At 37.5% G+C, this 27113-nt stretch overlaps 1 protein-coding gene across 9 annotated transcripts in view; it reads right to left on the reverse strand.

Moving 5' to 3' along the window:
- Nucleotides 1-27113, reverse strand: part of FAM13B (family with sequence similarity 13 member B) — a 124443-nt gene that overhangs the window by 22157 nt on the left and 75173 nt on the right. For 5 of the 9 annotated variants that reach the window (XM_053566054.1, XM_053566055.1, XM_053566057.1 and 2 more), the window contains 9 exons: nt 25023-25155; nt 16013-16077; nt 13803-13851; nt 12651-12798; nt 9485-9550; nt 7827-8037; nt 6254-6383; nt 5557-5638; nt 726-955 (listed from right to left, as the gene is read on the reverse strand). In XM_053566054.1, coding sequence (XP_053422029.1) covers nt 726-955; nt 5557-5638; nt 6254-6383; nt 7827-8037; nt 9485-9550; nt 12651-12798; nt 13803-13851; nt 16013-16077; nt 25023-25155 — 1114 coding nt within the window. The remainder of the gene's footprint in view (nt 1-725; nt 956-5556; nt 5639-6253; nt 6384-7826; nt 8038-9484; nt 9551-12650; nt 12799-13802; nt 13852-16012; nt 16078-25022; nt 25156-27113) is intronic. The other 4 variants (XM_053566060.1, XM_053566063.1, XM_053566056.1 and 1 more) reach the window with 2 other exon arrangements.

Consider the following 27113-nt stretch of genomic DNA (forward strand, 5'->3'; position numbering starts at 1 on the left):
GAGGGGATGAATGAGAATGCCTAATTCAACTCTATTTAAGGAAAACCAAGACTCTAATATTTAGTTCATGAGAAAGGTGTACTCTGTTGTCACGATTAAAATGTGTATTATAATTCACCATTACCAGGACAAAATTCACCTGAGACCATCTGCCACCACTCTCCCAGCAAATCCTCATCTGATACAGGATATGGGTTACCAAGTGCTTTCATCAGGACTACCTGAAGCACAGGTTTTACAAAGTAAGAAAGATTTTTCTTAAAAAAAAAAAAAAAACCCATTTAATCCTCATAAGCACCATATCAAGTTAGTATATTTTTAACAGACATAATCACATCCATAAACATCATACAATTATTAAAGGGATGAGGGACAGAGTGCATATAACATAACCATCCATGTCTGGCATAAGCTAAGAGCTCAAGGAGGCCAGGATTCAAACTTAGGTCTGTTTCACACTCTTATTTAAACACTCACCTAGCCAACTACCTCTAATCTAAACGACCTGATCAACATTTCAGTTCTTTTAGTGTTGTTATTGTGACTCAATCCCTAAAAGATTTAGCACTTCTGGTATGCTTTTGCATGTTTTTTAATCTGACATCTTGGGAGAGAAGACTCAGGCCAGCTGGACTACCCAAACATCTCAATCCTGCTGTGGTAATACTTTTGTTTCAGAAATTCTACAAGATAGGCTGGGGAAAAAAATCATAGCTCAGGATTACCTTGATATCTTCTGGAAGACACCTCTCAACACGTTTTTCTTTCAGTCTTTTCAGAATTAGTTCAAGGGTTGCTTCCTTCGATGGTTTTTTCTCTTTCTGAATGACTGGGGATTCATCTTCATTCTCTTCACCTTCATGGTCTAGTGAAGAGCCAAAGCTTTTTGGAAGAGTATTACTACGTGGACGTGTCTGAGGTACAAATTCTCCATCAGAACTACTGTGTTTTGCATCTTCATTTCAGACATAAGAAGACAGATCAATAATAATAGATTTTAGCTAAAATATGACCAAGTCAAATAAGCAAGATATGCATCAACATCACACAGACTCAGGTACTGCAGTCACATAAAATATTTAAATTACACTACATACAGAAAGAAAGTATTCTATTCATTCTTTAAACTAATATTCATAGAAAGCATATAAGATAAAATGTTCTGATAAGCACTGGAGATACAGTAGTAAACAAAACAGACATGGTCTCTATTCTCAGGAGCATTTATTCAGGAAAGGGAAAATAACCAAGTAACCAGATTAATAAACAAAATAATTTCAGAGTGCTAAGTGCTTTATAAAGAAGATAAGACCGAGTCACAATGCTAAAATGACTGCTTTGTGGAGGAGTAACTGCCTTGGATGAAATTAACGAAGAAGGCATTTCTGAATAGTATCATCCCAGTTGAAGATGTAATGATAAGGAACTGGTCTAGCATTAGAAGATTTAGAGGAAGAGCACTCATCCCAAATTGAAGCAATAGCCAGTGCAAAGGCTTTTAAAGGTTGGCATATTTGAGGAACAGAAAATAAGATATGAAAGTGATAAAATTGGGTGGCGCCTGTGGCTCAGTAGGTAGGGTGGCAGGTTCAAACCCAGCCCTGGCCAAACTGCAACAAAAAAATAGCCGAGTGTTGTAGCAGGCACCTCTAGTCTCAGCTACTCAGGGAGGCTGAGGCAAGAGAATTGCCTAAGCCCAGGAATTGGAGGTTGCTGTGAGCAGTGTGATGCCACTGTACTCTACCAAGAACTGTAAAGTTAGACTCTGTCTCTACAAAAAAAAAAAAAAAAAAAAGTAAGTGATAAAATTGGGTAAGGATAGAGTGTTCAAGGCCTTGAAAGTCATGGTAGTAAGGAATCTGGACTTTATTTTAAATTGAAGCTCATCGAAGGGCCTGAACAAGAGGGTAACGTGTTTTTTTGTTTGTTTGTTTTCTGCAGTTTTTGGCAGGGGCTGGGTTTGAACCCCCACCTCCGGCATATGGGGCCAGCGCCCTACTTGTTTGAGCCATAGGCGCCGCCTGGTAACATGATTTTTTTTTGTTGTTGTTAAGTCATAGCTGTGTACATTCGTGCAATCAAGGGGTACAGTGTGATAATTTCATATACGATCTGAAATAGTCTCATCAAACTGTTCAACGTAGCCTTCATGGCATTTTCTTAGTTATTGTATGTAGACATTTGTATTCTGCATTAAGTAGGTTTCACCTGTACCCATTCTAAGGTGCACCGTAAGTGTGGCTCCACCCTAACCCCCCAGCTCCCCTCCCCTGCCTTGGCCCTTTCCTCATAGTCTTGTGCTATAGTTGGGTTATAGCCTTCATGTGAAAACTATAATTTAGCTTCATAGTACGGCTGAGTACATTGGATACTTTTTCTTCCATTCCTAAGATACTTTGCTAAGAAGAATATGTTCCAGCTCCATCCATGTAAACATGAAAGAGGTAAAGTCCCCATCTTTCTTTAAGGCTGCATAATATTCCATGGTATACATGTACCACAATTTGCTAGTCCATTCGTGGGTCGATGGGCACTTGGGCTTCTTCCATGAGTTAGGAATTATGAATTGGGCTGCAATAAACATTCTGGTACAGATGTCTTTGTTATATTGTGATTTTTGGTCTTCTGGGTATAAACCTAGTAAAGGAATTATAGGATCGAATGATAAGTCTATTTTTAGGTCTCTAAGTATTCTCCAAACATCCTTCCAGAAGGAACGGATTAGTGTGCATTCCCACCAGCAATGTAGAAGTGTGCCCTTTTCTCCACATCCACGCCAACATCTCTGGTTTTGGGATTTTGTTATGTGGGCTACTCTTACTGGGGTTAGGTGATATCTCAAAGTAATTCTGATTTGCATTTCTCTGATGATTAAGAATGATGAGCTTTTTTTCATGTGTTTGTAGATCATGCGTCTGTCTTCTTTAGAGAAGTTTCTCTTCAAGTCCCTTGCCCACCCTGGCATGGGGTCACGTGTTCTTTTCTTGCAAATACGTTTGAGTTCTCTGTGGATTCTGGTTATTAGACCTTTATCAGAGGTATAACCTGCAAATATTTTCTCCCATTCTGAGGGCTGTCTGCTTGCTTTACTTACTATGTTCTTGGCTGTGCAGAAGCTTTTTAGTTTGATCAGGTCCCAGTAGTGTATTTTTGATACTGCTTCAATTGCATGGGGAGTCCTCCTCATAAAATATTCACCCAGGCCGATTCCTTCAAGAGTTTTCCCTGCACTTTCTTCAAGTGTTTTTATAGTTTCATGTCTTAAGTTTAAATCTTTTATCCAGTGAGAGTCTTAGTTAATGGTGAAAGGTGTGGGTCCAGTTTAAATCTTCTACAGGTTGCCAGCCAGTTCACACAGCACCATTTGTTATATAGGGAATCTTTTCTCCACTGAATGTTTTTAATTGGCTTGTCAAAGATCAAATAACGGTAAGTAGCTGGATTCATCTCTTGGTTCTCTTTTCTGTTCCAGACATCTACTTCTCTGTTTTGTGCCAGTACCATGCTGTTTTGATCACTATCGATTTATAGTACAGTCTCAGGTCTGGTAGCATGATTCCTCCAGCTTTGTTTTTATTGCTGAGTAATGTTTTGGCTATTCGAGGTTTTTTCTGATTCCATATAAAACGAAGTATTATTTTTTCAAGATCTTTAAAATATGACAGTGGAGGTTTAATAGGAATTGCATTAAAATTATATATTGCTTTGGGTAGTATAGACATTTTAACAATGTTGATTCTTCCCAGCCATGAGCATGGTATGTTTTTCCATTTGTTAACATCTTCAGCTATTTCTTTTCTTAAAGTTTCATAGTTCTCTTTGTAGAGATCTTTCACGTCCTTTGTTAGGTATATTCCCAAATATTTCATCTTCTTTGGCATTACTGTAAAAGGAATAGAGTCATTGACTATTTTTTCGGCTTGGTTATTGTTGGTATATATAAAGTCTACAGATTTATGGGTGTTGATTTTGCAGCCTGAGACATTGCTGTATTCCTTGATCACTTCTGAAAGTTTTGTGGTAGAATCCCTGGTGTTTTCCAGATATACGATCATATCATCTGCGAAGAGTGAAAGTTTGATCTCTTCTATCCTATGTGGATATTCTTGATCACCTTTTCTTCCCTAATTGCAATGGCTAAAACTTCCACTACAATGCTAAAGAGCAATGGAGACAATGGGCAACCTTGCCTGGTTCCTGATCTAAGTGGAAATGATTTCAATTTAACTCCATTCAATACGATATTGGCTGCAGGTTTGCTGTAGATGGCCTCTATTAGTTTAAGAAATGTCCCTTCTATACCAATTTTCTTAAGTGTTTTGATCGGGTAACATGATTTTTTAAAAGATAATTCTGGATGCTATGCAGCAGATGGACTGTACAACAGTAAGAGTAAAAGAAAATTGGGAAATTAGGGGCCTAATGATAGTAAATCTAATGATACCAACTAATAATACAATCAAGCTAATGGTTTCCACTGATGGCTGGAAACTGGCAGTAAACAAAGAAATATTTAACAGAACTGTAGGGGAAAATAAAGTAATATTCTCAAGAAAAGTTAACAGAAAGTAACCACAAGAATGTAAAGTCCATGATAGTAGGTACAGGGTCTATCTTATTCACTATGTCCCCAGTTGTCTATAAAGTACTTAGTACTTAAGAAATATTAAATATTTTATTGAATAAATTCAAATGAACATACCAAAGTGGCACTCCAAATAAACCCAAACAGATAATTTTTTAAGTATTAATAATTATTAAAAAGCATATGAATATTCATACCTTAACAACTGCTACAGTGGGCTGACACCAACAAACATAAGGCCTAGTTTACGATTTAATAATACTTACAATTTAGTCTTTGTAGAATTAAGCAATTCACTATAATTAGGTACCTTACTCTTGATGAACACCTACCCAAAAGTCATAATGAAATACCTAACAAAAACCTAAACGGCTTAATATCTGAAATGTATTTAAGATAAACCTTATAATATCAGTACAACTATAAATATAAAATCTAGGGTAACTTTCAATATAATATTACTAATAAAAACACAGGACATTTGAAAGAATATAGTACTATGAATTTCCCTTGTCTTAGTATGTAACTCTGATTAATAAAAGAACAAAAGGAAACATTTATTCTTGCCACAGTGTTCAAGTTTTAAAATTACAAAAAATTCTAATTCTCAGACATTATTATGAAGAACATTTGAAATAAAAGGAAAAGGAACATTTGGAAAATACAAATGTAGGCTGGCCTCAGTGGCTCATGCCTGGAATCCCAGCACTTTGGGAGGCCAAAGCAGGAGGATCACTTGAGGTCAGGTATTCAAAGACCAGCCTGGGCAACATATCAAGACTTTGTCTTCATAAAAAATAAAATACTAGCCAGACATGGTTGTGCATGCCTGTAGTCTCAGCTACTTGGAAGGCAGGCTCAGGAATTCAAGGCTACAATGAACTATGTTCATTTCACTGCACTCCATTCTCGGCAGCAGAATGAGACTGTCTCAAAAAAGGCAAATATATTACAAACGGCACATCACGTACCTTTAATTTGCTTCCGCAGTTTGGTAAGCTCTGTCATCCATTTTAATACCTTTGGATTGGCTGCAATATCACTGTAAGAAGGCTGAAAAATTGAGGAGACTCACAGATATTTTTGTGGAAAGCAATGGTTACGTTAATTTATGTTCAAATAGTACCTCCTAGTTCCTACAGCATAAACTTCACAAAATCCTCATTTACTTAATTTTGATTAGATGGGGTAGTATATTATGTAAAGCTCTCCCAGAACAGAATCTAGAAACTGGCAGAAGCTAGATTTATATATGGGTTTTCTGACTCCCAAACATGGGACTCTTTCTACTTCACATGTTCTAACTATTAAGCCATCTGCCCCCTAGCCCCTACCTCCTTCACACACTCTCTCCCTCTTCTCTTGGTACTTGTGTTTTTGATGGAGCAGAAACAGCAGTAACATAACATGTCACTGTAAAGTTATTTGCTTTAAAAATTATAACAGCTATTTTCCTAATGGAAATATAAAGATGCCATGGTGTGATAGCAGGAATACTGGCCTGGAAATCAGAAGGCTAAGGATCTACATGATCTCAGATCATTATGTCCCTGGGCCTCTCAAGATTTGTTCTTTCTCTCAGGATAGAGCTAAACTAATGCTCTTGAAAGATTCTTTTTCCATTTCTAATGTTAGATCCAGCTTACTTGGGTAATGCTACAAACTTACTTTGCTATTTCTTTCCCTTTCAAACTGTTCTTCAAATTGTCTGATTTTTTTCTGAAGTTTCTTGACCACTTGATAAGGTGTTCTATCTTCTCTTTTTTCATCTTTTGAACTAAAGGATGATCTTCGGATCCTGAATTAAAACAAAAGGCCAACAACGTGTATTAAATTTTCAAGTGCCAACCTCTTATCTCTTATTGCCCTGACATAACACTATTACCACCAATAAGGGTATGTTTAAAGTGAAATTAAGTCACTAACACCAAAGGACAGTTAGTAAAAAGAAACACAACATGAGGCCGGGTCTGTGGCTGATGCCTGTAATCCTAGTACTCTGAGAGGCCGAAGTGGGTGGACTATTTGAGCTCACGAGTTCAAGACCAGCCTGAGCAAGAGCAAGACTAAAAATAGCTGGGTGTTATAGCAGGCGCCTGTAGTCTCAGCTACTTGGGAGGCTGAGGCAAGAGAATCAAGCCCAATAATTTGAGGTTGCTGTGAGCTGTGATGCCATGGTACTCTACCGAGGGTGACAAAAACTCTGCCTCAAAAAAGAAAAAGAGAGAGAGAAAGAAAGAAATACAATGTGGTACACATTACAAAATTAGTTAACATAAGGGGTGATGAAAACAATTTAGAATAATTTAAAACTTTATTTGGAAATAAGGCAGAAAAGAAACAACAATATCTAGCAGCTCAGAGCTCTTTCAAGAATACAGTTCAGTGCCTGCAGCTCAATGTAGGGCACCAACCACCTACACCAGAGCTGGCAGGTTCGAACCCTGCCTGGGCTGGCTAAACAACGACAACACCAAAAAAAGTAGCTGGGTGTTGTGGTAGGCACCTGTAGTCCCAGCTACTTGGAAGGGTGAGGCAAGAGAATCAATCACTTGAGTCTAAGAGTTGGAGGCTGCTGTGATCTAAGATACCACAGCACTCTACCAAGGGTGACACAGTGAAACTCTGTCTGCAAAAAAAAAAAAAAAATTCAAACTGTATGGGAAAGTTTTTGACATTCAGAACAAGTTTTAATTAAAAATATGAGAACTGGGAGGCGCCTGTGTCTCAGTCGGTAGGGCGCCGGCCCCATATACCGAGGGTGGCGGGTTCAAACCCGGCCCCGGCCAAACTGCAACCAAAAAATAGCCGGGCATTATGGCAAGTGCCTGTAGTCCCAGCTGCTCGGGAGGCTGAGGCAGGAGAATCGCTTAAGCCCAGGAGTTGGAGGTTGCTGTGAGCCGTGTGAGGCCACGGCACTCTACCAAGGGCCATAAAGTGAGACTCTGTCTCTACAAAAAAAAAAAAATTAAAAAAAAAAAAAAAAATATGAGAACTAGTCAGTACCCCTTGCTTACTGCTTCCCTTTCAGAATTCTGTGTTTTAGTCATAAATGAATACATGAGGAAATGTCTATTTGAGAGCAAACCTCAAAAACACCTATAGAACTCAGAATTTAATATCAGGGCCAGAAAAAAAATTATAAAAATATGCTCATGAATAGATATGGAAGACCAAATCTCTCAGAGGACCCGGGTACATAATAGGAATCACCTCTCATAAACACATAAAAATCACATACCTAGCAAAAGAAAGTGCTTTAGAGGAAGAATCCAACTTTTCTGGATCATGTAGGAAACGCTGGCTTTGCCCAAAATCCAAACTGCGGTGTGATAATACTGGAGGACAGTCCTCTTCCAGGGGGTGATGATTCATTCTTCCAGCTTGTGGAGACAGCTGGGCTTCTCCAGACTCAGAGTCCTCTTGCCAAGACTTAAAAGCAGGAAATGGCTCTGTAAAACAGACACAAATAATAGTACCATGGGTCTCTTGAGTCCATGTAGAAAAAAAGTCACAAAATATCAACTACATATTTTTAAAGGCATATAGTTACTTATGCAGTGGTTCATACAACACTGTATATATTTTTTAAAAAATAAGAGATAATAGAATCTTCATAAAATCTAATATAGTTTATAATTATTGAAACTTCATTTTTTAGCCCAGAGTTCTATTTTCAATAAGGAGTTATAGCTTAAATTTCTGAACCTAGTGGCAAGGCAAGAAAGGACACTGTCAAGCTCTTTAAAATGTTAATTGTAAAGAATTATTTAATTCTAACTTTTCTAAAGATGTTATATTAAAAAATGTTGTTTAAGAAGGGAAAACAATTTAGAAAGAACAAACACTCAACAGTCCTTAGTTAGAACTTTAAAGCAAAATGATGTCAGGTGTATGAACTGTCCCTTGCTATTAATTAGCTATGTTAAGGAGATGTGGAAGCTTTTTGTCATGCTACCCAGAACACTCACCAAATGAAGCTCTTTGACTTTGCCAGAATTTTTCTTTGACTTTACCAGAATTTTAACATTTCAAAAAAAAAAAGAAAATGAGCTAACTCATCTGACAGCACCTGGTCTCTAACATTAAACTGTAATGGCTATCTCTGGTACAAAATTCCTGTGCATAATATATATATTAGTAACTAAATGCCTAACAATATTATCAAGACAAAAAGTAATAGCACTAGCCCATAAGCACATTTATTTTACTAGTATTATCCTGTATGCTCTCAAATGAAACTATGTTAATATAGTTGAAGTCTGCACATACAAGGTTTGATTACATACAGAATGCATATAAATGATACACACGATCCACAAATATACCCCAAATAAAAAATTAAGTATCACTGGAGTACAGAAGGGCAGAAAAAACATTTCCCATCTAAACATTAGTTTTTTATAACTAAAATTTAATATTTTGATGCTATGGCTATTAACAATAGTAAAAAATGAATGCAAATATGGCTTGACAGTGTCAAAATTCATGAGTGATGTTTTCTTTTTCTTCACACAATAGCTAAAATTGCTTCTTTAGTAATTTAGTTTAACTTTTTCATTAGCACTTTAAAGCATTTCTTTTTTCAGAACATAATTTAGTTACTGAAGCCCCAATCAACCTGACAATTAAAATTAAAATCCCACAATAAACCCAGTAATAACAAAGTGATTTCAGAGCAACCCTTGTACCTGTGTCCCAGCAAATAACTGGCAATAAATATATGAGAAATCTCCTATTTTAAGATAAGAAAGAAGAAAAACAATTTTTTTCTGAGTATCATTTTTAACCCAGAACAGTTTTCCTAAGATAGGGGGACAGCAGGAGAAGGGCCAATAATAAAAAGACAAAGTGAACCATAAAAAGGAAAAAGACTAAACTATGGTGAACCATACTTACCCTCCCCATCTCTCTGCAGATGCATTGTTTTGAAATCAATGAGGGGAAAAGTGATAGGGCATGACGCTAATAAAATGGAAAAAATGGCAAAAAATACTAAAGTGAACACACAGCACAGTCATAACAAACCATACACATAACACAAAGCCAAAGATACCAAAACATTTCCCTAAAACCAGTTACACATTCTGCTCAAAAATTTTATTCAAAGAAATTACTACTAACCAAATTTTAACAAACACAAACATGTATTTCCATTTCAGCAAGCAAGGCAAACAAAACAAAACCAAAATAACAAAACACAAAGTAGTGCTATTTTATTAAAACTCAAATGTAAAACTGAAGAAATGGAAACTCTTAAGGCACTGTTTGAAACTTTTCAGTATAATTGATTTGAAACAGAAAAAAATCTCACTTAGTTTTATTCTTTGAAATTATCCTCTATTCCACAGTTAGCAGGAGAGAATATGAAAGAAAGATGGTGTCCACTTCCATTAGAAGCCAAAACTTTTTGAACAGGTACTACAAATTCATACTGATGACAGTCATGTGCTACCTGCTTGCTAACTATTTTGCTGACTGTTCTTTAAGCAAAACAAAAATACCCCACATACTTAGAAACAGTGAGGTAGGCAGAACAAAGTGTGTATCTGATTCCAAAGTACTCATGGTCTAACGTAATTTGGTCTCCTAAGAAAAAGATCTTTATTTAGAACATCCTAACTCCTAATTGTGGAAAAATCAATGCTCATATTGGTGGCAAAGTTGGAATGAATAACATGATCTACTAATAGCCACTCGGCCAAGCACATGCACAGTTCACGGCTGGGAAGTTCACTGAGCTGTCTCTATTAACTTTCTGAAAGTCACTGACCCCTATTCCTGGAACTGGAAGAGCCAGCAAGAAGCCCACATGGATGGTGTTAAGCCAGGTGGATAATGGGGCAGCACAGGCACTGAAAATCAGGGATCAGCAGTCTATACAGGTTACCTCCTTTCCTATAACAACAAGCTGTAAGGGTTGGATCTAACAGGGGTAAAAACCAGTCCAGTATCAAGTTCTCTTTGGGGGAGCCTCCAGGAAACTGAAACTGAAGAGATAATGTCTGGTCTCCTCAGACAATGAAAACAATTGGTCTTCTATGCTTAAAACTTAAGATCAGGACCTTCCAGGCCAAAGATCATAAAGGGCTATCGGAATCTTCTAAGAGAAAAACAATAAAGTGCTTTATCAGAATTGCAGCTGCTTCTCTCCGAGTCTCCTTTCTCACCAAGGACCAAAGGATGTTCTGTTGACCACTACTCCTCAGTGACTATGCCACAATAAATAACTAAAAAGGATATTTGATATTCACTGCCACCAGTGCACTAAAATATGTTCTAACTCTAGGGAGCATCTTTATAAATTGCATATGTCCTGAAAAACATAAAGCTAAGCAAATCTAAGACGTCAGTTTAATTTAGCCCAGGTATAAAATATGTAATATGCTGCTGGGTTTGCCAAACATCTAGAACTAAAAAGGGTCGGAGGTAGCAGGGGGAGTTGGCAAAAAAGACTGGCACAGACAATGACTTAATCGAGGCTCCTAAAAAAAAAAAAAAAAATGCCTAAACTATAGGGAAAACAAAGTACACGGCAACTGTAATCAGATGAGTAGACTTAATGGTGCCAAAGGATTCCCGGGGCCTGGCATGGCAATTCCTTTTGTTACTGCTAATGTCATCAGATAACAAGACTTAATGATGCCAAAGGAGTCCATGGGCCTGGCATGGCAATTTCTTTGTTACTGCTAACGTCATCAGATAACTAGTAATAGTCTTATTTATGTCATCAGATAACTCGCCAAAGGTGAGACAATCCAGGGATCTTCATCCTAGTGAATGAATATGTAACTCTGCTTATGATTCTTGAGTTATCTCTCTCACTCTTTACCAAGGAAGTTGTATAATCCTCCTGGATCCAAATTTGTTGCTTGCTTCCCTACCTCCTCCAACATGGTATTTGAAAATTTACAAATTTGAAAGAACTTTTACAGTGAATAACCATACACCATCACCTAGATTCTATCATTAACATTTTACTATACTTGGTTTATAACATTTATCTGTCTAATTAACCACCTTATCCATGAATGTCAGAATAAAACTACAGATATGGGTATATTTCTCCATAAATACTCCAACGTGCAAATTAACGGCTAAAGTTCGATATCTATCTACAGTTTTTAATTCTCTTTATGCCAAAAAATATTTTATATATTATGAAACACAAAAAAAGTGTACATTTGCTGAGTTTTGAGAAATGCATATACCCATGTTGCTTGCCTATTAAATTTAAAGTTCCCTTTGTGCAAATTTTTAGGATCCTCTCACATAACTTCGTAACATAATACAGATGTATAGTATAATATTTGTCTAGAAGTACCCTTGAAGATAATTCATTTTTGTGTTTTTTAAAAACTAGTCTCTTGTGATTTTTTTTTTTTTAAACAGTCTTGCTCTGTTGCTAGAGCACAATGGAATTATCACAGCTCACTGCAACCTCAAATCCGAGGCTCAAGTGATTCTCCTGCCTCAGCCTCCTGAGTAACTAAGACAATAGGTATGTGACACCAACTCTGTCTAATTTTTCTATTTTTTGTAGAGAAAGAGTGTCACTATGGTGCTCAGGCTGGTCTCGAACTCCTGGCCTCAAGTGATCCTCCTGCCTCAGCCTCCCAAAATGCTAGGACTACAGGCATGAGCCATTGTGCCTGACCAAAGATAATTGTTTAAAAACTATTTATGATAATGCTAAGGAAAAGGTAGCCATATGACCCCTATTTAAACTGGTGAGATACCTAAGCCCTAAGCTTTCAAAGACTTGGAGATAGAGCTTGTTTTAACCATTAATAAAAGCCTATCTTGGGTGATTTTATTTTTTTAATCAGTTCCAACATCCATTTTCAAAGCTAATGATCAGATAAAAACCCCTATTTCATATGAATGATGCTGCTCCACAATTTCATTAGTGTTATTTCAATAAAAACTCACTCATCTTATATGAAAGGAAAAACAGAAGATAAAGATTAACAGTTGTCCAGAAAAGGGTAACAGTCTTATTACTAAGCATAATTTCAGTTACAAATAACATTATCAGGAAAATAATGTGCATGGGTAAAATTACCTTCCCATTTATCACCACCAGAAACATTCTTCAGGTCTAAATGTGGAATTTGGACACATACTGCTTCCCCTTGAACACCAACACTTTGATCTCCTGGCACTTCTGATTCAGTGTTGGCATTCAAATCACATATCTTGCTACTAGAATCCTGTATTTTAAAATAAAAAATACATTTCACAATCCTGGAAGCTTTTCATACCCATCTTAAAGACACCAGGACATATCTATGTATAACCTTCATTGTCTTTTTTTTTTGGGGGGGGGTGTAGGGAGACAGTCTCGCTCTAACGCCTCTGGTAGAGTGCAGTGGCATAATCATAGCTCACTGCAACCTCAAACTCCTAGGCTTCAAGCAATCTTCCTGCCTAAGCCTCCAGAGTAGCTGAGACTGAAGGTGCACATCATGACGCCCAGCTAATTTTTGTATTTTTAGTAGAGATGGGGTCTCACTCTTATTCAAGGAGGTCTCAACTCCTGAGCTCAAGGAATCCTCCCAGGGTGCTAGAATCACAGGCAAACACCACCATGCCCAGCCATCCCCACTATATTCATTATTCTACTTTGTCTATACAACCGAATGTGTCACTCCTACTATCCAAACTATTTTCAACTACAAACAAGCAGTTTTATGTCTTACTACTGAGAGACATAGTTTGGATCCCCAATTCAGGGAAGTGTTTTCTTGTAACCAAAAGCAGTTAGTTATGTTGCTGCTTAACTATAAAATATTGGTTATCAGTATTTATATTTAAATATTTCTTAAATCTAGCCAACCCAAGAGTTTAAAACCAGATGTAATAATTGGCAGATTAAATGTAAACAAAATTTTTTTTGAAATGGGGTCTCACACTCTGTTGCCCAGGATAGAGCACAGTAGTGTGATCACAGTTTACTGCAACCTCACACTCCTTGGCTCAAGAGATCCTCCTGCGTTAGTCTCCCAAGTTGCTGGAACTACAGGTACATGCCACCAGGTCTGGCTAATTTCTTTTATCTTTTGTAAAGACTGGGTCTCGCCTTTGCTCAGGCTAGTCTTAAACTCAGGCAATCCTCCTGCCTTGCCCTCCCAGAGTGCTAGAATTATAGGTGTGAGCCAACACACCTGGCCCCCAGACAGCTTTTTAAGAACCGTAAGATAAAAATAGTTCTTACCAGAATCAAGTATGACAATTTATCACTGTCAAATAACAAATATTCTTTCCTAAAAATACAAGTAAAGTTGTTAATATATGAAAGAATGAAAAAGATTATTATCACTGCATATTTCTTACCTAGATTACTCTCTTCTTTAAAACAGCATTTACAATAAAGAGAAGAGAAAATGACAACTGGACGAATGCCTATTCTTTGGAGCCCTGCATCTGAAAATCAGACAATACTGAAAAGATCCATAGAATCACATGAAGATCAAAAAAATAAGTAATATTCCCCAGAGCCTCTCCCAACCCCCCCCCAAAAAAAACCTTTACAAATAAAAATTAAAATCCACACTAAGTAGAAACCAAAAAGAATGAATATATAATGGAAAAGCTTTTGCAAAATAAATGTTGTAACCAAATAAACAGCTTTATTCTTCTCATTCTGAGACATTTTTCTTTTAAAATTAAAAGATTTTTTACATGCTATATCCTTTACTTTAAATCTGACTATATTCTATCACAAGATTATTATCTACAATCAAAGAAGGTTACTACTGGCAGAGGGGTAGGGCGTCGGCCCCATATGCCGGAGGTGGCGGGTTCAAACCCAGCCCTGGCCAAAAACAACAAAAAAAAAGAAGGTTACTACTTCTTAATCTTTCCCTCCTCAAAATATAGCAGTAACATACTGAAAGGAAATTTATAAAAATTTCATTTCACATTTTATTTCCCAGAAAAACTAACCCCTATTTAGAACAAGTGTTATAACAAGCTGTCACAAATGATCTATCCCTATTTTACCAGTCAAAAGAGCACCTGCTACTATATATGTAGGCTATCAATATACCTCCTGGGGTAAATTTCTTCTCCCCAAAGATATCACGGAAATTTACAATGACACATGCTGATGCCACTTCTACCAGCTGTAACAGTGTGCATTCCAAAGACAGGCTTTGATCTAGATATGGCAAGTCATCTCCTCATGTACATAATTACCTTATTCTTACTGAGCATGAGAAATGAACTAAATTCCCTGACAAGCCCAAAGACATTCCTTTGCTTAAGAGTGGGAGCAAATGGTAGGGTGAGTAAATTCTACCCTATCAGACTAAAAGGGCTAATCACTTAATTTGAAAAATATGAGTGTTCCACCTAACCAAGGTACTCTTTGGATCTAAAAACAAGTTTTCTAACCTATACACAAACTGAAGAGGAAAGAGCTTTTCCAAAAAGATTGAGTCCTCACTAAAGGGATCCTTATTGTTCTACCAAATCCAGATGTTATCATTTGGGGGATACCTGTTAATGCTGTTAATCTTTTATCTTCAGCCCCATAGCTCCAACACTAGCTGGGCTGAAAGATCATTCCTGCCTTCTGAAGGGAAGCATAAGTAACTGTTGTTAAGCAGAAAATCTGTGAACCTTCAAAATATGGGGATGCTCCAAAGACATGGCTCCAAAAAATTTGCTTACCCTTAAAACAACAGGTTTCCTACACACGGTTAAAAGAAACAATGAAATTAACACAGGTTTACCTTGGCCAACAGGCTATCATAAGCAAATTGGTAAGGCTGTTTGGAAATCTCTCAATATTTAAGATCTAGCCTGCAAATTCATTACTGATTTGTTTTCACAGTATCAAATCATCTCTCCTAAGAAAATTATAATATATTCCTTGGCAGCATTTTAAAAAATGATTCAAAGGATAACAAGACTCAAACCATACTCAGTGATTTAAAACATTCTAGAAAGCTTCTATTCAAAGAGACTCTATTTAAAGAGCACTCACTGCTTAGGACTGTACTGGAACACACCAAGGATGAGTTCAAAGGGGAAGAGAAACATCTTGTACATATTTGTTGAAGCAAATACATAATCTTTCATTTAGTTATTCACAATTCGAAGACTATAAATAACTCACTAACAGATATACTCAGAATATCAATAAATCCAATTGTTCTACCAATCACCTAAAAGTTTTAGGTGTATACAAGAAAGCTGTATTTTTCCTCTGAATATTTTCCAAGTTATGTCTCTCTGAACCTGTACAACTCTGAATATTTGAGGATATTTAATATGTGTTAAGACTACCATTAAAAACAAAGTTTTTAAAAAAGATTATCTAAACTATATGTTTATAATGGATATTAATCTAAAATATTAGGCCCCAATCTGTGAAGTGCTCCAACTAATGATTAATTAGCAACAAAAGAAAATGCTTACCTCTCAAGACAGCCATCTTCACTATCACCATGGTCACTGCATGGTTCTAACAGTATACCTACGGACTGACAGAAAGAACACCATCACTGTATTAATGGAACTCCTAGCACTCACATATGAGAGGAAGTTGCCAATGTAAATTAGGATATTAAATTAAAGATAAGTCAAAACCCCTCTAACATGGGGTTTATGGGCTGTCAGAACTTGCATCTCTTTTTACATAGAGTAATTTATCTTTCCCTCTAAACTTGACAGCAATGAAGGGTAATAGGGATTATGCATTTCTCTCTACCCTATTAAGCAATAGGTATCACCACTACTATCTTTTCTTTACTTCCTTAGAATGCTCTCTTTCATAAATTTACAGTCTTCTGATCCTGCCTACCAGCTTGCTGCTTGTTTTGTTTTTCCTCAGCCACAAACCGAAGTTAGTGACTGCCTAGCAGGTAGAAGAAGAGTCAGGTAAGAGTTATCAGACCCCTTTATTAAGTATATTTGAAATAACAACTATTTTCCATATAGCAGGCCCTGTGAGACTCTGTCTCAGAGACAAATAAAGAGACTCCCCCATTTTCCAGTGGCTTAGTGACACCATCTATTCCTCCCAAATTAAAAACCTAGCAAGCCCTACACAAATGTCCTGAGCATTATTACAAAACATAGTAACCTGATCATCTCTGAAATCAACAAAAGGTTCAATACTTCCTAAACTTTCAGGTTCTTTAGAAAGTATCATTTGTTCAGTTTTATTTAGTATGAAAGAAGGTCCATAATTATCTGGAAAAAAGCTATTAAAATATTTCTCCCTTCCCAACTACATATCTCTGTAGGGCTGAATTGTTTCATACTCTTTGAACAAAACAATGTGTAGCAACAGACTGAATGTAGAAGCAGAATCCAGCTGTCTTCTATAAGTCAGACAAGGCATTAACAATATTTATAAATATGTAAAACAATGCTGCTTCTCAAATTAAAAAATTTTATAATGGGGCTTATTAAGGAAAAAAGCAACCTAATTTATGAGATCATGAATGAGTTTAAGTAATTATTATTTTTCAAATTTCTCAATTTTAACATTGATACATGTATCTATGTAAACAAAAACTCTTAAGGATCCTCAATATTTTTAAGATTAAAAGGGGTCCTGAGCTTAAAGCATGAGAACCACTAATCTAGAAATTACTTCAGCAATCTTTATGCTCTGGAACATAGCTTTATATTCTCAAGTTTTCTGGGGATATGATACAATCACTACTCATACCAAGAATTTAAAAAGAACCTTGGTAGCCAGGAGTTGTGGCAGGCGCCTATAGTCCCAGCTACTTGGGAAGCTGAGGCAAGAGAATCGCTTAAGCCCAAGAGTTTGAGGTTGCTGTGAGTTGTGATGCCATAGCACTTTACCAAGGGCTACGTAGTGAGACACTGTCTCAAAAAAAATAAATTATAAAAAGAATCTTGGTATCCACTCAAATAACCAAATTCAATGGCCAACTGTACTGGCTCATGCCTATAATCCTAGCACTCTGGGAGGCCAAGGCAAGAGGAATTCCTTGAGTTCAGGAGTTCAAAATCAGCCAGCATGAGAACAAGAACTTGTCTCCATTACAAATAGAAAAACTAAGGCCAGGCTTGGTAGCTCATGCCTGTAATCCTAGCACTCTGGGAGGCAAAGGCCGGTGAATAGCCTGAGCTCATGCGTTCAAGACCAGCTTGAGCCAGAGTGAGACTCTGTCTCCAAAACAGCCATGCATTGTGGCAGGCGCCTATAGTCCCAGCTACTCAGGAGGCCGAGGCAAGGGGATCACTTGAGCCCAAGAGTTTGAGGTTCCTGTGCGCTATCACACCAGGGCACTCTACTGAGGACAACAAAGTAAGACACTGTCTCAAAAAAAAAAAAAAAAAAGGTGGCACTCACCGCAAAAAAAAAGTAAGAAAGAGAAGAAAAACTAGCCAGGTGTTGTGGCAAACATCTGTAGTCCCAGCTATTTGAGAGACTGAGTTGAGAGGACTGCTTAAATTCAGGAGTCTGAGGTTGCTCTGAGCTAGGCTGCTGTTACACCACTCTAGCCTAAATCAATAGAGACTCTGTCTCAAAACAAACAAATTCAAGCCCAGCTCTACCTTTTTCATCACAAACATGATAGTTAACAATCATTTACTTGCCTAATCTTAAAGAGTTATTTGATTATCTTACTGTGAGATAAAAGAAATAGCTTACAAGAAAGACCATATATCTGTATTATAAACACATACTATTATATTACATCATTAACTCTTACTTAACCTTCAATTCTCTTCACTATGAAGTAAGTGGAACGAAGTACAAAGAAAAATACAAAACCCACATATACACTGCAACCAGATTTAGGCAACATTATTCTAAATTTTGTTTTCAAATAGCAAAAAGAAAAGGAAATAGGAAGCAATATAAAAGAGAGATGACAGCCCAGCAATGAATGAGGTAGTTGAAATATAAAACCAAGTACAGCACTGTAATCTATATTATGCCACAGAACAAAGAAAAATGAGAGTCATGAGAATCTGGTTGGAATGTGGGCAGACTTTAATTGAACAGAAAGGAAAATATACTTTTCTTAAAGTCTTTAAAATGGCTCGGCGCCTGTAGCTCAAGCGGCTAAGGTGCCAGCCACATACACCAGAGCTGGCGGGTTTGAATCCAGGCCGGGCCTGCCAAACACCAAGGACAATTACAACTACAAAATAGCTGGGTGTTGTGGCGGGCGCCTGTGGTCCCAGCTACTTGGGAGGCTGAGGCAAGAGAATAGCTTACGCCCAGGAATTGGAGGTTGCTATGAGCTGTGATGCCGCAGCACTCTACTCAGGGCTTGAGGCTCTGTCTCAAAAAAATAAATAAATAAATAAATAAAGTCTCTAAAACTAGCTAAAATGTTTCATCACCTAAAGAAATTTTACCTCCTAATTCATTCTACATAAAGCATTCATTTGTACATAGATAGAGAAGAGCCTGATTCTATTCTAATATATCAGCTGGAAAAATAACCCATACCATCCCCTATGTCTTCCCTATGTGCCTTTCTAGAAACAGCAGGGTCCTCAAAAATAAGGCTAAAGCACTTTGGTCTCTCAGTTCAGGTAACTAGAGAGCTTTGATGGTGGCAGTGGCAGCAGGAGCAGCTGCTGCAGTGCAGTCATATTATAAATGTGTTAGTGGCTATTGGGGCTTACTGCCAGGAGCTAGCAGCCTGATGAGCATTTCCAGAAATTTCCCTGGTTTACAATCATTCTTTTGCCATCCATAATTGGTGCTTCCACATTGCTTAGTTTTCTTGTTTCACTCACCTACCTTTGCTCAAGCATGCTTCTTGAGAGCATTACTTCTTTTACACAGGTTAAATATCCCCACTCCATTCTGTATCTTTCAGAATATAAATGGTATTAATATAGTTCAACCTAGAACACCTTTTTCTATTGTGTTAATGTGATCAAAACTGATGAGGTTGTTTCAGGATAGTACAAGTCAAACTGACAGCTCCCTCTTCCTCTGTGCTATCTTCTATAGTTTTCCATATACTTCTGTCTCTATATCTAAAAGAAGGTAACTGCATTACAACAGTTTCTCAGTTGCAAGAAATAAAAAACTATAAGTTGAGGGGGAACAGGGTAGCTGCCAATGAAAGTACCCTAAAATTAATGGATTTTATGGGAAGTTTACAGATAAGTCCACGTATTTTGATCTGAGCTCTAATCAGGCTAATGGGCTTTAAACTACTCAACCTTCAAAATGGCCTAAAATACTATACAACTTATTATCTATTTAAAATCTACAGAGAAGTATTTCTTTGTATAAAAAAAAATCATATGGTTTATGCTTGTAATTGTAGCACTCTGGGAGGCTGAGGCATGACAAATCCTTGAGCTCAGGAGTTCGAGACCACCCTGAAAAAAGAGTAAGACCCTGTCTCCACTAAAAAATAGAAAAGTTAGCTAGGTATTGTGGCATGTACCTGTAGTCCGAGCTACTAAGGAAGCTGAGGCAGAAGGGTCACTTGAACCCAGGAGTTTGAGGTTGCTGTGAGCTGATGTCATGGTACTCCAGCCTGGACAACAGAGTGAGGCTCTGTCTCTTTAAAAAAAAAAAAAAAAAAAAAAAAGCTGGGTGTGGTGGGTCGCACCTGTAATCCCAACACTCTGGGAGGCCGAGGTGGGCAGATCACCTAAGCTCATGAGTTCGAGACCAGCCTGACCTAGAGCAAGATCCCATCTCTAAAAAAGAGCTGGGTTTTGTAGCAGGCGCCTGTAATCTCGGGAAGCTGAGGCAAGAGAATCACATGAGCCCAGAAGTCTGAGGTGGCTGTGAGTATCATGCCATGGCACTCTACCGAGGATGACGCTGTCTTAAAATAAATAAATAAATAAACAAACCCAAATACACAAAAAACTCTTAAATCTCAATAATAAGAAAACCACACTCAAGGAGTAGGGCACTAGCCCCATATACCAGAGGTAGCAGGTTCAAACCTGGTCCCAGCTAAAAAAAAAAAGAAAACCACACAATTTTAAAATGGCAAAAGACCAATAGACACCTCACCAAAGAAGATATGCACATGGCAAATCAACATATAAAAAGATGTTCAATATCGTATGTTATTAGGGAACTCAAAATTCAAACAAAATACAACTACACTTATTTGAAAGGCTAAAATCCAAAACACTAACACTCCAAACGCTGGCAAGGATATAGTGTTCTCACTCACTTTTGTTGAATAAATGAGAAACGACCATAGTTACAGAAGCATTTAGTTTATGACAAAGGTGGCATTTCAAAGCAGTAGGGAAGACAGTGGTCTCCGTACGCAAGTAAAATTGAGAAAATAGCCAAAAAATCAGGTGAGAAAACAATCCAAGAAGACATTTACACAAACGGCAATCCAGACAAGATCTTAACATTTAGCTGTTTCAACCATAACTATCTCTCAGTCAGTACTCCATAATGCTGTATGTTGATACCCAGATGACACTGACAGGTTCTAGGAAGAGAATCAACATAATCTAATTTTCCTTTTAAAAGGATCACTCAGGCTTCTGCACTGAGAACAGACCTGAGAACAAACAGGGAAACAAAGGTGAAGAGATTGGTTAGGAGGCTATATTAATCTAGGTGAGATGATAGAAGCTTGGACCTACATGGCAGCAACTGAAAATAGTAAAAAGTGGTCACATACTAGATAAAATTTGAAGGTACAGTCAACAGGATTTTATGAAGGAATAAATATGCACTGTGAAAGGACCTAAGTATGGTCCAAAACTTTTGGCCTGTCCAAAAGAAGGAGACATTGCCCTTTACTGAGATTTTAAAGATAGTGGAAAAATGTTTGACAAGGTCAGGAGTTCGGTTTGGTGCGTATTGAATTTAAGATGTGTTGGGGATTCAGGACACGATATCCAAAAATATGGCACCCTGGTATTTGAGAAGCAGAAAGTTCACTCATAGCTTCCCCCATTCTCTTTCTCCTCAAGCAGATCATAAAAGCTTCATTCCAGAAGTATCTACTCTATACCTGGAGGAAAGAAATGTTCTTCTATGGGAAGACATGGAGACACAGAAAGTAATCTAAACCACTAGGCTGTGGTAAATTTCCCCTCAAGTTTATTACTATTAAATCAGACCCACTGTGTTTAATCATTCTTCTGAGCAACTGGTCTCTTTTTATCAAACTGAAACAGAGGTGTCCCTGTTTCTTTAGGTCTTCATTTCTGAAGGCTCCTGTGTCATGTAAAACTTTTATTAAATAAACATATCTGCTTTTCTCCTGTTTATCTATTATGGGTGCCTCAGCAATGAACATAATGATGGGTGAGAAAAGATTTATTTCCTCCCCAACAGATGCTTGTAAGATATTCCAGTGGAAATGTTAGATGGAACAGCTAGGTATAGGAATCTAAAGCACCAAAAGAAAGGTTTGGACTGTAGATACAGATTTGGGAATCAGCAGCATACAGATGAAAGCCTTTGGACTAAATGAGATTACCAAGGAAGTGAATAAAAATAAGCAATCTGAGAGTTGGGCCCTGGGCCATTCCAAATGTCAGAGATCCAGAAGATGAAAAGCAATCAGTAAAAGGGACTGAATTAGAGCAGTCCTACTCCTACTGAAGATAGGAAAACGAAAAACCATAGTGAGAGATCCTGAAATCCAAGTGAAGAAACTATATTAAAGAAGTAGGAGTAATTAATAGAATCAAATTTGTTATTAGGTCAGGTAAATGACTCAACAGACATTATTAGTGACTTACAAGAACAGTTTCAGAGGACTGGTGGGTTTCAGGATGGCTGAAGTGAGTGTAAGAGAATGGGAGGAGAGGAGTTCAAGGAAACAGGCAGAGACTCTTTTTCATTAATGATATTATAAAAGGAAGCAGAGAAACAGGGTATAGTTAGAGTGGGATGAAGGGTCAAGAGAGGGTTTTCCCCCCCTTAAACATAGGAGAAATAACAGTATAAATGTTTTACAATGATGTGAATAATTGATAGACAGAACTGATCCCAGAAAGGACAAGGGGACAAATACAGAAGCAATAAACTTGATATATGAAAAGCTATTAATCTAATACACACAAGTCCAGTCACAGTAACAGCACCAGCTTAACTTCTTTAAAACAAGGCTGGGCGCAGTGGCTCAAGCCTATAATCCTAGCACTCTGGGAGGCCAAGGAGGGTAGATTGCCTGACCTCACAGGTTCAAGAGCATCCTGAGCCAGAGGGAGCAGGACGTTGTGCACCTGTAGTCCCAGCTACTTGGGAGGCTGAGGCAAGAGAATCACTTTAGTCCAAGAGTTTGAAGTTACTGTGAGCTACGACACCACATTACTCCACCAAGGGCGACAAAGTGAGACTCTGTCTCAAAAAAGAAAAAAAAAAACTTCTTTGAAACAGTTTCTAGTTTATAAATAATCTTATAATACTGGCACTTCATTTTACCCTTATAATAATCCTGTAATGTAACCATTAAACCCCACTTCTTTATAGAAAAATGTAGCTCAAAAGTCAGATAATTTGACCAGGTGTGGTGACTGATGCCTGTAATCCCAGTCATTTTTTAAAAAATTAGTAGGAAACTCCTCCCTTGAGGCCAGAGTTTGAGGGTGCAGTAAGCCATGTTCTTGCCACTGCTCTCCAGCCTAGGTGACAGACTAAAATCTTGTCTCAAAAATAAATGAATGAATGAATGACTGAATGTACGTCAGGTCAACTGGCTGAAGTTGTTAATACTGCTTTTTGGGGAGAGGGTTGGGGGAAGACAGAGTCTCACTTTGTCATCCTCAGTAGAATACTCACAACAACCTCAAACTTCTGGGCTCAAGAGATTCTCTTGCTTCAGCCTCCTGAGTAGCTGTGACTATATAGGCTCCCGCCACAATGCCAAGCTGTTTTTAAAGATGAGACCTTGCTCTGGCTCAGGCTGGTCTTGAACTTGTGGGCTCAGGCAATCCACCCACCTCAGCCTCCCACAGTGCTAGGATTACAGGCATGAGCCACTGCGTCAGGCCATTACACTGCTATTAAGAAGCAAAGGCAAATATAAACCTGTATTTGCTGACTCTAAATTCCTGTTTATACCTATCTTAGTGTTAGAATAGAAATATACTAAAGAAACTTTCCTTATCTATTAATTTAACACCTTACTTTAAGGAGTATTATAAAAACTGTACTTTAAAACATGTCTTAAGGGCGGCGCCTGTGGCTTAGTTGGTTAGCGCCGGCCCCATATACCGAGGGTAGCGGGTTCAAACCCGACCCCGGCCAAACTGCAACCAAGAAATAGCCGGGCGTTGTGGCGGGCGCCTGTAGTCCCAGCTACTCGGGAGGCTGAGGCAAGAGAATCGCTTAAGCCCAGGAGTTGGAGGTTGCTATGAGCTGGGTGAGGCCACGACACTCTACCGAGGGCCATAAAGTGAGACTCTGTCTCTACAAAAAAAAAGTCTTAAAAGGATACTGCTTTGAACATTTAACTGCAATCAATTATTTTAAAAACAATGTTACTAAATAAAACCAGCACATTGTACCCCTTGATTGCACTAATGTACACAGCTATGATTTAACAATAAAAATAAATTTTTTTTTAAAAAAATCAAAAAAAAAAAAAGTTACCACTAGCAAATATGGCAGTGACAATAACTTCATCATTATTAAAACAATGTTCACTGGTTTTCCCTATTTATATATAAAAATGGTGGGGGTTCAAAACATGCCACCCCAAACTATGACTTTTGGCATAGGATTACTGTGAGCTGATTATCTTGGCAAATAGGAAACACAGGAGAATACAGAGACTTTACCCTTTTATGAGAGAAATTTCCATGTGTAACAGAAATCTCCATTTTTAAGGGTGTCTCCACTCTGTACCAGCAAGAGAATGACTACTCCTAATCAACAGAAACTCTAATCAATCTGCATAACAAACTTTACCTTTGTTTAGAGTCCTTTTCCTGGTCATCTCATCACAGCTGGAACTCCCCTCCCCCCCCATATTCTCCTTTGTTTTAGTGGATGGTATTTAAGCCACCCATTAGAAGAGTATCTTTTGCATATGGGGCATATATGTAATTAAACATGTGTTTTCCTTGTTAACTACCTTTTGTTATAGGGGCCTATCCCAACTAAGAACTTTGAAGAGTAATGAGAAAATTATTCTCCCCCTCCTTCCTTGTTCTTCAGAAAAACTGAATAACGCAGAAAATCTTTTAAAAATAATTCAACCATAATACCACCTAACCACCTCAGCTGACATCACAATTTCTTTCCAGGAAAATATTTTAAAATAAGGTATTTTATACCTACTTTTCTACCCAATGATGGTTCCCAAACTCTACTGACAGAATACATAGTCTTGGGAATTTATAGCTGAGACAAGTTAAGTGTGTCACCAAAGATCATCAACTATAACCTTTGGTATCAAAAGAGCATATGAAGCAATCAGAGTTGTACATCTAACAAACTTAACAGAGATTTGATTTTTACATCTCTTACCTGGTTATTTTCTTCATCCTCAAATACAAAATCTTGCTGCATAACTTCATTGTCTAAATTAGTGCTAGTCACAGGTTCTGAACAGTCTCTGTTACTTTCACTGGCATTAATAATATCATCAGCAATATCAACCCTAGTAATGAAGATTAAAAATTCAGATCAGGCAAAGTGCTGAATATATAATGCCTTTGAAATAAATAAACAGCAATAATGATCTGAAACTTTCACTTATTAAAGAAAATGTGTCCCTTTCATAAAAATTCACACTTTTTGTTCTTGCTAAATTAAATTATAAAATCTGCTAAGTTTTTGTGTCTCCTTTGGATGTTGTTAGGGACCTTGTTTGTAACCCCCTCTGAATTTTTATAAGCTTATCAATGGCTTTTAAAATAACTTCTGTACCAAAAGAATCATTTTCCTTACAAATACACACTCCCACATAATGCCTTCTATGTCTTGATTAAATACAAGTCTACTACTGAACATCATACTGTCCAACACCTTATCAACTACAACAGGAACAACTTCCTACTGCAGATATTCAATCTTCCACACTTTAGAATGCGCAAAACACTGCAGTTTTTGTTTACAAAGATGATAACACTACCAACCAATAGAACATAAATTATTTCCCCAGTGATGAAAATAAGAATATTATCCTAGAATTAATAGCACAGACTTTTAGGATCCCTAACTAAGCAAAGGACAAACTCCAAGGAATCTATTTATATGCTTTGAAATATTTTCCCACAATTTCCAACTTTTACATACTGCTTTTTTCCTTAATATTCTACACAATTACTTCATACGGATGCAGTTGTGTAACTTCTAATCATGCCTTCAAAGCACACAAACCAGGACCATCACATAGAGCAGCAGTGGCTGGGGGTATCTATCATTCATAGCATACTTGTATTTGTACAGTATGGCATTCCTAAAAATAAACATTCCAACTACTGGTTTTCCTATCCACTAATATTTTTCAGCTTCATTTTATATTTAACAGCTACTCTAGTTACCTGTACCTCAGAGGTTAGGGCGCTGGCTATATACACTGAGGCTGGTGGGTTCAAAGCCAGCCCCGGCCTGTTAAAAACAATAACAACTACAACAACAAAAGAAAAACAGGCGGGCGTTGTTGCAGGTACCTATAGTCCCAGCTACTTGGGAGGATGAGGTAAGAGAATCAATTGAGCCCAAGAGTTTGAGGTTGCTGTGAGCTGTGATGCTACAGCACTCTACCAAGGGCAACATAGTGAGACTCTGTCTCAAAAAATAACAACAAAAAAAACTTTACCTAATCATCTATTTTTTTTTTGCCTTCTTATGAATTTTCCAAATTTCAGTACATCCTTCTAATCAGTCCCCCAAATAAAAACTGACATATGAAAAATATGAAACCCTGTGGTCTCTGAGAGAGGCACATACATATCCTGAAGTACAGGGCTGGGGTGACAGGAAAGAAAGTGAGGCTTTCCTCCATTTAAAGGTGACAAGTAAGTTGCAGAGCGGAGTAACATTACACATTAATTACAGGTACTTATAAACTTACACAAATTCAACTACAGGTTGAATATCCCTTATCTGAAATGCTTGAAACCAAAAGTGTTTCAGATTTTGAAATATTTGCATTATATTTCCCAGATGAGCATCCGTAATCTGAAAATCCAAAATCTGAAATGCTCCAATGAGAATTTCTTTTTAGTATGTTAGTGCTCAAAAAGTCTTGGGTTTTCAGATTAGGGATGCTCAACCTGTATTAATAACAAACCTAACAAAACATGGGGAAGAGAGAGGCTAGTGGGCAGGGGATCACAACAGCAAAAGATGATTCTGCCCACCATTTCACTCAATGACCACATGACTAGAGTGATGTAAACCTGCTCTCACATGCACATATCTATCTGTCCAGACCATTACACGCCCCTCACAGTGTGATCATCTCTTGCATAGAGTATGAGTCTATTTTAAAAATTACTTTTCATACAACATGATCCACAAAGGTAAACCCATTACTTCATTTAGTGTTCAAGAAGGAAAACCTGACTATGTTGGACCTAATAAAAGATACTTTATGAAAAAGTTATGACA

Source organism: Nycticebus coucang, chromosome 17 (assembly GCF_027406575.1).
Source record: "Nycticebus coucang isolate mNycCou1 chromosome 17, mNycCou1.pri, whole genome shotgun sequence".
Lineage (NCBI taxonomy): Eukaryota > Metazoa > Chordata > Mammalia > Primates > Lorisidae > Nycticebus > Nycticebus coucang.